This window comes from Uranotaenia lowii, chromosome 2 (assembly GCF_029784155.1).
Source record: "Uranotaenia lowii strain MFRU-FL chromosome 2, ASM2978415v1, whole genome shotgun sequence".
NCBI classification, from domain to species: domain Eukaryota; kingdom Metazoa; phylum Arthropoda; class Insecta; order Diptera; family Culicidae; genus Uranotaenia; species Uranotaenia lowii.
Window position 1 is genome coordinate 415633208 of NC_073692.1, and position 10108 is coordinate 415643315.

The window sequence follows — 10108 nt, forward strand, 5'->3', positions numbered from 1 at the left end:
GTTTAAAAAGAGAAGTCTGGAAAATCAGCAACAGCCAAGAAAGTGAAGCTAACAATCTTTCAATATAAAAATGAATAAGGTAGTTTAAAATTATAACAGTTGTCAAAATTGTCAAAATAGTCAAAATTGTCAAAATTTTCAAAAAGCTTTAAATAACCAAAATGACAAAAAATAGGAAATCATACAAATACAAATTTTTTAATATGGCCCGTAATTAACTTAAATTTGGTATGTGATGGAAATGCTTTTTAATGAATTTCTCCTTGCTTATTTTAAACATCAAGTAATGCAATTTTCAACTAACCACTTTTTTCAAAATAATAAATGAATTTGACTTTTGCCATTTTTCTTCATATGTCTTCATAAAAAAATATCTCACACATACATCGAAGTTTTAAGAATGCCATGGCTCGATTGTTTTTAATTTCTAAAATATTTTTTGTAAATATATAACTCAAAAATATCCATGCTATTCCAAGATTATTTTGATTCTAATGAATATTGTTCAAACAACACAACGCATTAAATTGGTCAAACGACCGAACTTGTTTAGAAATTTATTGCACCAATGAATGAAACACTTTTTGGATTGCGAAAAAATAACATTTATTTAAAATTTAATTAACTTACTTTAAAACAACATTATTCAATGAAAGAACTTCCCAAACTCCGTTGGTGTGCAACGGTCAAATCAAATTGGTCCAACAAAAAATCGAGCTTACGTCGCTCATCCCAATCCTCCCAGCAGGCCTCCCAAAACTCCGCCTAAACCTGCCGCAGCTCCTCCTCCTGCTGCTCCACCAGCAGCAGCCGGAGCTCCTGCTGCACCACCCAATAGTCCCGTAAGGTCCAGTCCCAGTGCGTTTTTGAGTAGTTTCAGTACCACCTGGATAATACTTTCCAGCAGACCGAGCTTCTTGGCTAACTCATCCATGCTCTGACCAGTAGCATCCATCATGTTAGCTCCGTTCAGTAATGGCCCAACCAGCGAGTTAACCGTATCGACGAGATCTTTAAGCGGTGGGTAAACATTCTTGAGACCGTTATTGAGCACACCAACCGTTTGCTCCAAGCCGGTTCTGTTGAGCAGCTTCAGTAGTTCCGAATCCGGTCCCCCTATGATGATGTCCGTTCGGTTGAAAATGATAGTTCCTGCACCATCTGGGGAGAACAATATTTAAATTTCAGTTTGATGAAGTTTAAAAAAAGTTGATAACTCACCCCCACCGGACATGGAATCGGTCCCGTTTGTGCCACTTGTACCGTTCATTCCGTTGGAGTCATTCATATCACCGGAGCCATCCATGCTGCCCATCGATCCATCGCCAGTTCCGTTTGTATTGGAGTCTCCTGAGCCTGAACCCGAGTTCAATGTTATGTTAGCTCCCGGAACGAAAACGGGAACGGCAATCAGTTCCGTTTGATTGTTCACCATACCGATTGGACCGATCACGGTACAGAAAGTTTCGTTGCAGTGCATCTGCACAAACGGGATACAAGTTTCATTCCTTCTATCAAACAGTTGACCCTTTGGGCACTGGTGGAGGTTGTACCTAAAATAACAGTATTGGTTCACTTTTTATTCTAAGCCTAGAATATATAGAAATTTCAAACATTTGGTGACATACGCATACATAGTGACGGAAGGTGGATTCATATGACAAAAGTTTAAGTAAATGTCGTTAAAAAGTACATATAAAAAAGTTGTACCTCCTGCAATCCTGAGCAGCCTCCACCTTACTTCCTTATTTCCGTAAATGCTGAGGAAACTCATAGAATATCGATTCTACGTCATCAAAGTGATTCTTATGGCTACGAAAATGCTCTGAACTGTGTTCTGGAAAATGACTTCCAGTAGTCCCTGTAGTATCGTAGCTTATTGTCATATGGTATTTCATACCATATTGCCCTTTCTTATTATGCATGAAAATGTGCAGACAAGTATGCCATGCAAACTAATGTATCATGAGCCAGGAAGATACATTCGTTGCTGAACAACCAACAGTAGTAGACGTCATGTGCATTAGCTCCGTGTACAACACTATAGTCCCGAAAACTCCCTAGCCGAAGAGGGAGAAAGAGCCGCCGCCATAGTAGATATCCGATTATTATATGATAAAGCTTAGTTCTTTTAGAAATGGGACAGTTACGAATGCCTGTATCTTAAAAACCATTCGTTTGAACGAAATACTTTCTCTGAAGAAAATGAAGGTAATGTTATGATCTTTCATGAAAAAATTTGAAAAAAAATATTTACCGTTTTTTGTTAAAGAAATTTCTACTTTTTTCTTGGTATCTCCTATTGGCCGGCGCACACTTTTTTCAGTCATGGTATTGATCAGTTTCTTCAACTTATACTTCGTAAAATCTATATTTTAGGTGGCTTCACCCTCCTTCTTCAATTTCTGATACTTTTCGGTCCAAAACTTCTTTTTTAAAAGAAACTGGAAGCATTTTAGTGGAAACAGTTGTTTCGAAATGAACAAGTTTGATTATATTTTTGATCACTTTTTTGAACGTTTTTTTTTTGGTACCGGTTTAACAGATTAAGAGCTTTGGAACTTTCAAAAAATGATTTTTTGAGGTTGGATTTCAATGAGTCATCACTAGGCAACACTTTCAGCTTATCGGAGAAAATTGTTTTGGACATATCAGCGATCTACCCTTAGTTTTTCGTTTATTGAAAATAAAAAATGCTGGTATGAGACTTGACTTCCTTGATGACCCTTAACCGTTGTTGTCGATCATGTGCTTCACTCCAATGCTTGATTTGAACTTTGTGGACATTATTGAAAGTGTTTGCATACTTATCCACCAAAAAAACTCAGTAATTCTTTGAATAATCAACGGTTTTGTCAGCTATCAATTTGATAATGACGAATTTCAAAGGAAACTGTGCAAAATTATTTTTTTCTTTTTCTCTTGCATCGCACATATCTCAAAAACGCGTAAATTTTAAATTTTGAAAAAAATAGGTCGAATAGTTCTTATAACAGGCAACAAAATGCAGTCAAAATTTTTAATATCCAATAACTAGTTAACGAGCTATTAGCAAATGAAAGTGTCCCATTTCTAAAAGAACTAAGCTTTATTTCTCGCCGCCTTAGTGGTGCAAGGACTAATGCAAGAATGCCGCTGAAAGACCGAGCAGGTCAGCTGCTGACAGATCGAACAGATCAGCTCAAGCGTTGGACTGAGCATTTTGAACAACTTTTCCGAGTTACAAATAGCAATGGCCAACAGAACCCGCAGCTCGAGGCGCCCACAGTAAGTCGCATTAATGGCGTCAACTCGGAAGAGCCCTCGCTGGCTGAAATAGAAGCGGCAATCAAGGACATGAAATCCAACAAAGCTCAAAGCCGACCCTGCATTGTCAGCACAAATGTTGCACCGTCTTTTCGCTAACATTTGGGATACTGCAACATTCCCGGCCGACTGGATGCAGGGTATCCTTGTAAAGGTCCCGAAGAAAGGTGACCTGACCGAGTGCGGTAACTGGCGTGGCATAACTTTGATCTGTACAACCCTCAAAGTAGTCTGCAAAGTGATCCTGAAAAGGATCCAGGAGAAAATCGACGCTACACTCCGACGGCAACAAGCTGGATTCCGATCCGGACGATCATGTGTGGACCACATCACAACGCTACGAATAATACTGGAACAAATCAACGAATTCCAGGACTCTCTTCTGCTGGTGTTCGTTGATTTCGAAACAGCATTTGACCGACTGAACCACGAAAACATCTGGGCTGCTTTAAGACAACGAGGGGTCCCAGAGAAACTAGTCCATCTCATCGAAGCACAGTATGAGGCATTTTCGTGCAAAGTCTTGCACGACGGTGTCTTGTCCAAACCTATCCCGGTAACTGCTGGAGTGAGACAAGGATGTATTTTGTCACCGCTGCTTTTTCTCATCGTAATGGATGAGATCTTGACTGGATCGATTGACTGTAGACCAAACCGAGGATTACCGTGGAATCAATCAATGGAGCAACTGAACGACCTTGACCTGGCATGCAGACATGCAGAGCAAACTTGATGACCTCACCGAAAGCCCCAAGGCAGCAGGTCTCAAAATCAATGTCGGAAAGACCAAGTCGATGGAAATCAACACAGAAAATCGTTCCAATTTTGTGGTAGCTGGACAACAGGTTGAGAAAGTGGAGTGCTTCCAGTATCTTGGTAGCCAGATTACGCCTGATGATGGTACCAAGAAGGACATCGAAACCCGGATCAGAAAAGCCCGATTTGCGTTTGCGAGTCTCCGAAACATCTGGCGTTCACGTCAGATATCTACGAACGAAAATTCGAATCTTCAACTGAAACGTCAAATCCGTATTGCTTTACGGGTGCGAACACATATGCGGTAACGACACGAAAACTGCAAGTATTTGTAAACTGCTGCCTGCGGAATATCATCCGCGCTTGGTTTCGTGGCAACTGGAACTACATCGCCGGTGTCATCAAAGGGCGCTTGAAATCTAGATTCGGGAACGTATGTGAAGATGGATTGGGCACACGCAGCGAAAAGATGAGAACGAGATTTGCAGAGAGGCGCTAGAATGGAATCCAGAAGGACATCGAACAAGAGGCAGACCCAGAAACTCGTGGCGGCGAAGCCTAGCCGCCGAAATCAGAACTGTCGACGAGAATCTTGACTGGGACCAGGTGAAGACGCTGGCTCCGGATCGTCAACAGTGGAGGTTTTTTACCACGGCCCTATGCACCAGTGGATCGGCGCGGATACATTAAGTAAGTAAGTATTTTATATTCATATTAATTGGCAACCCACGTGTTTTTCTTTTACACACAGAGCACTTGAATTCGCTTCAAAAATTCAAAAATTCTGAACCAAAGGATAAAAAAATCGAGATTGCATCTAACACAAGAAGGTATTTACTTACTTTCCATTTGAGCAACTGTAGAAGCGGGATCTATCACGAGGATCCGGAATGAATCCTTCGAATTCACACAAACCATCATCAGCTAACAAGCTCGTTAACCGGCGCATCAGCGGAAAAGTGCCATTTCCACACTTGTTATCGACATCGTCGTGGTCCAGTTCAATAGTGGCCCCGAAAATATTATTCAACTTGATAAAATCGGATGCCACCCTCAAATGAACATCACATAGGGGACAAGTCTGAAATTATATACATTAATAAAACAAAAACATGTACTCAAAAATATACAAATCTACCAAGGGAGCAGGAAATGGAACATCGGCAAGTATTTTTTGAGCTTGCAGACCGCTGCTGAGCAAATCCTGAACCGTTGCCTTCGGAGGGATGCTGTTATCTTCCTGCGGGCAACTGATGAGATCGATCAGCTCGTTGAGGGTTTCGATGACACACGGTTCTAGCTTGGGATTTTCGATCTTGACCGCGATGATGTAACCGTTGCCCAGTTGCTTTCGTAGCAGCTGCAAAATGCTGTTGTAGGCCATCTAGAAATTAACACATTTTTTTTAATTAAAGATTATTCAACCATAAATTTAATGTAATTCACAATAAAAGTTGTTATCTGATTTCTTGGAATAATATCGTAAGTATCGTTTCGCGACCGCACGTCGGAAACCGTCAAAGAGTCTACTGATTTTTTTAGAAGCGTGTATAGTCTTCAATCTCCAAACTGTGCTGATATCTACTTTGATACTCTACCAATTTATGACATTAGATTGCCACCGTCTCATTTAACAGGCCAGGAGATTTTCAATGTTTTAAGTAACCTAGATCCGTTGAAAGGACCCGATCCGGATGGAATTCCATCGTCGTTGGCAACAAAACTCGCTGCTTCTCTTGCCACTCCGCTCAGTATGATATTCAACCGATCGATTTCGGAATGTGTTTTTCCAAGCCTTTGGAAAATGGCTGCAATATATCCAACTCATAAGTCTGGAAACGCTCACCGTGTTGAGAACTACCGACCAATATCAATTCTTTGCTTTTTTTCCAAAGTTCTTGAAGTGTTGGTATATGAAAGGTTTTATTCTCCGATACTAAGGCCGGAACAAATTTCAAATCCTTCTTTTGTCACTAGGGGTTGGAACATCGCAAGAGGGGGGGAAAATAAAAAATAATGCGAAAAACAAATAAATTGGAATAAATTGCACGGAATTTTGTATGCAACCAAATTGCATACTATATCGTTGCACAAAACTTATAAATCAAGTAATTTTTTATCGAATAATTCAATCAAATCAAAGAAAACAAAAGGTGAAATAACTTCCGTCTTCTTAAATTTGTTTTTTGGTCTTTTAATCTTTCAGATATTGGAATTTTCTATCGAAATGTACATAAATTACTTCAAACTTTATTTATTTCCCCCTTCGGGATTTTTAAAATTTCGAAGGGGGGGGGGGGGGGGGGGGGGTGACAAAAGAAGAAATTGAAATTTGTTCCAGCCTTATTTTACTCCGATAATTACCGAATTCCAGCACGGTTTCGTTAAAAAAAAGATCGACTGTGACAAACCTGATGAGCTATGTTAATGAATTACACACCGCAAATGATAAAAAACTGCAAGTGAATTTCGTATACATCGACTTTGCCAAAGCCTTCGACACTGTACCCCACAGCATTGCGGTGATGAAACTAGAGCGCTATGGTTTTCGTACATTGGCAACCAGATGGCTGCACTCGTACCTCATGAATCGCCGAGGCTTCATAAACATCCGGTGTTCGATATGCCGTCTGGAGTCCCACAAGGAAGGCATTTAGGCCCGCTAATCTTTGTGCAAAAAGCACTTGGCAACCCGTCTTAAGTCATCAAAGCTTCTGTATGCTGATGACCTGAAATTCTACAGAGCAATTGACTCAATTGTGGACTGCGCTGCGCTTTCAGAGGATATAGAAAAGTTATTGCTCTGGTATGAAACAAATGGAATGAAAGTGAATGCCGAAAAGTGTAAATGTATAAGCTTTTTCTGAACCAGAGCTTCAGTTGCCTTCGACTACTCGTTCCGCGACTCTACACTAAAAAGAACAACCGTGATAAAAGATCTTGGAGTAACATTTGATCAAAAGCTCTCTTTCGCTCAGCATATGGCAACAACAACAGCAAAGGCTTACGCTTTATTCGGATTCCATCGTCGAAATACTTCGAGTTTTAAAGACCCTTTTTCTCTAAAGACTGTGTTCTGCTCGCTCGTGCGCAGTGTTTTGGAATACGCCGCACCAGTTTGGACACCTTATCATTCCGTTCACATTGAAAGAATTGAGAGGGTCCAGAAAAGATTTCTCCGCTTCGCATTGCGTCATCTGCCTTGGCGAGATTCCGTTCGATTGCCTCCGTAATTCGATAGATGTGGTCTATTATCATGGACGTCGTTGAACCAAAGGAAAACTTATCAACAACGAATGTTCGTCAATGATATCATTAGGAATGCTATCGATTGTTCACAACTTCTTCACTCTTTGAACCTACACGCTCCAGCTCGACAACTACGTTACCAGACTCTTTTCTGGCTACCAAGAAACAGAACAGTATTCGGCCAAAATCATCCACTTCAACGATGCTGCCAAGTTTTCAATGATGTTTCTTATTTGTTCGACTTCAATGTATCCAAAGCTAAATTTAAATGTTTGATTCGTGATGTAACCTTATTTTAAGCCAACTTTATAACCAAATTTAAGATCAAGTAAATACTCATGGTCTGTATGATAACACAGTCAAAGACATCAAATAAATAAAAAAAAGATACTATGAGAAATGAATTGAACAGTAAACAGTGATATTCGAAGTAGTCAAGGGAGATGTGAGGGCTGCTCTGGGGAACTCAGCGGACGGTCTGGTCACTTCAACAGTTATTTGAAAATATTACATTTTCATTCGAAAACTACTCAAATATCTAGGTGTGTTTTCAATGACAAGGAACATACCATTTTTTAAACTCAATTTACCGTTTAGTAGTCGACATATTAAATAAAAACACAAGTTTTATATTCATCTAAAAATTCCGTTAGTTTTGTTTTTCCAACTACAGAACTTCAGAGATTTACCGTTCACGATTAATCGATGAAATGCGAAAAAAATCACACATTCAATTGCAAATAACTTATCACAGTCAACTCGTATCGCGTCACAATCTTCTACAAACTTGTTTGAACTACAATTCCTGAAATTCTGAGCTTTCCAGTGTACTGTGCAAGTGTATTAGCTTTTATAGAATGAGAACCTCCGTGGTGTTCGAATACGCTTTTGGTGGCACTCCGCTTGAAAGAGTTGTCACCATTAAGGATCTAGGAGTAACCTTTGATCAGAAGCTCTCGTTTAATCAGCACATCGCGACAACAACAGCTAAGGCCTTTGCTATGCTTGGATTCCTGCGACGAAATACTTTGAGCTTTGAGGACCCATACGCTCTCAAGACAGTGTTCTGCTCTTTAGTACGAAGTGTCTTGGAATATGCGGCACCAGTTTGGGCACACTGTTCATATCGAACGAATTCAGAAAAAATTTCTTCGTTATGCACTGCGTCGTCTGCCCTGGCGAGACCCCGTAAGGCTACCGCCTTACCCACAAAGGTGCGCACTTCTGTCTATATCGTCCCTGAGTCAAAGAAGAGCGTATTTGCAGGGAATATTTGTATACGATATCCTGACGAACACTGTTGACTGTCCACAATTGCTACAAAGCTTGAGTTTGCACGCCCTAGCACGTCGTTTGCGCAACCAAACCACCTTCTGGCTACCTAGAAGCAGAACAGTTTTTGGACAAAACCACCCGCTTAATCGATGTTGTCCGGTCTTCAACGATGTGTCATACTTGTTTGACTTCAATGTATCAAAATCAATGTTTAAATGTGCAATCAAGGTTGCGGATCTTCGTTCAGAATGATTTTTTCTCCCCATCCTAGTCAGTCACCAATGATTTTACTCCTCAACATAGAAACGCTGTTTTCCTTACAAAAGACGCTTTTCAGTATCGAACGACGCATACCTAGTTTGTTTTTCTTCCCCTCTCTAGTGATCAGTTACTTTCTGAGTTACTATCGGTAACCATCAAACAATCATCATTCGCTCTTGATGAAAACACTCGACTCGCTGACGATCATGCTTCGCCACGAATGCTTCATGAAGCATAATGATTCAATTCTAGGAACACAAGAGGTGGCCAAAAACTAAATCTAGGCCAATATTGGTTTATTTTTCTCTTAAGTTGTGTCAATTGTATGGGCCTTAGTCGTTATCTCGGGAATTGTCCTCCTAGTAGCATTCTTCCTTAAGGGTCTGAGTCGGGGTATGAATCAACAACATCGTCATCAACTCGCGCCGAATCAATTCTGAACGAATTGAAAATAATGTAGTAAAAATCTTCCCATACAAATTTGGGCCAGTCTTCTGTACATCACTTGACACGGAGGAGAGGGGATGAATACCACGAGAGTGTTGAAATCCCAGAAAACAAAAAAAAAACAAACAAACATCGGTACATCGTTCCGATGGCCCTGCGCCTATTCTCACCTGATCCACTCCATCAACGGTCGGATCGCATTGTAGGAAAATTCCCCGGAAGGAGCTCTTCTTCAGCTGCTGCTGCACCACGCTGACAAGTGCATTCCGTCCATGTTCGGTTTTGATGAAATTTCCAAAATACTGACAAGCCGTGGTGCCCTCGTACAGTGCGAACAGATTGTTGATCCTTCCACAAGTGTTCAACGGTGAATCCTGCCCATCACTACATCCCAGCACAGCTTCCACCGGAAACACATTGAACAGACACTCGCGCAACACTCGACAATCGCGGATCCGGTTCGGATTTTCAATTTGACACACAAGATTGGCCTGCTGAGATGCCACCAGCTGCACTGAAGTTGGTGACAAAAAACAAACCGCCAAACAAATCAGTCGCAAACAACCGAAATCCATGGTTGCACATTATGCACTAAAGCTGCATCCGGCTTCCGTGGTCCTATTTGTTGGTTTAATAAATTGGGCAGTGGAGTTGCATTGTGCAATTGCAAAAAATGCAGAAATAACCGTATCTCTACGGAATGATTGCGAATTCCGGACATTCTAGCTAGGGCAATGTGGCACGTACAAAAGTGCATATGCCAAAAGAAAATAGATTTTGTTGCTTGATGCAATTTCCTTGCAGCCCAATTTGG

General features: G+C 40.8%; 1 protein-coding gene across 1 annotated transcript; it reads right to left on the bottom strand.

Annotated features, from left to right (window-relative positions):
* Positions 1–715: 715 nt before the first annotated feature.
* On the bottom strand, positions 716–9869 carry LOC129743426 (uncharacterized). The gene is made up of 5 exons (XM_055735459.1): positions 9465–9869; positions 5201–5446; positions 4905–5143; positions 1222–1553; positions 716–1161 (listed from the first exon to the last, which is right to left on the bottom strand). The coding sequence occupies exons 1-5, from the start codon at positions 9867–9869 to the stop codon at positions 728–730; spliced, it is 1656 nt and encodes a 551-aa protein (XP_055591434.1). The 3' UTR covers positions 716–727.
* Between the last annotated feature and the right edge of the window lie 239 nt (positions 9870–10108).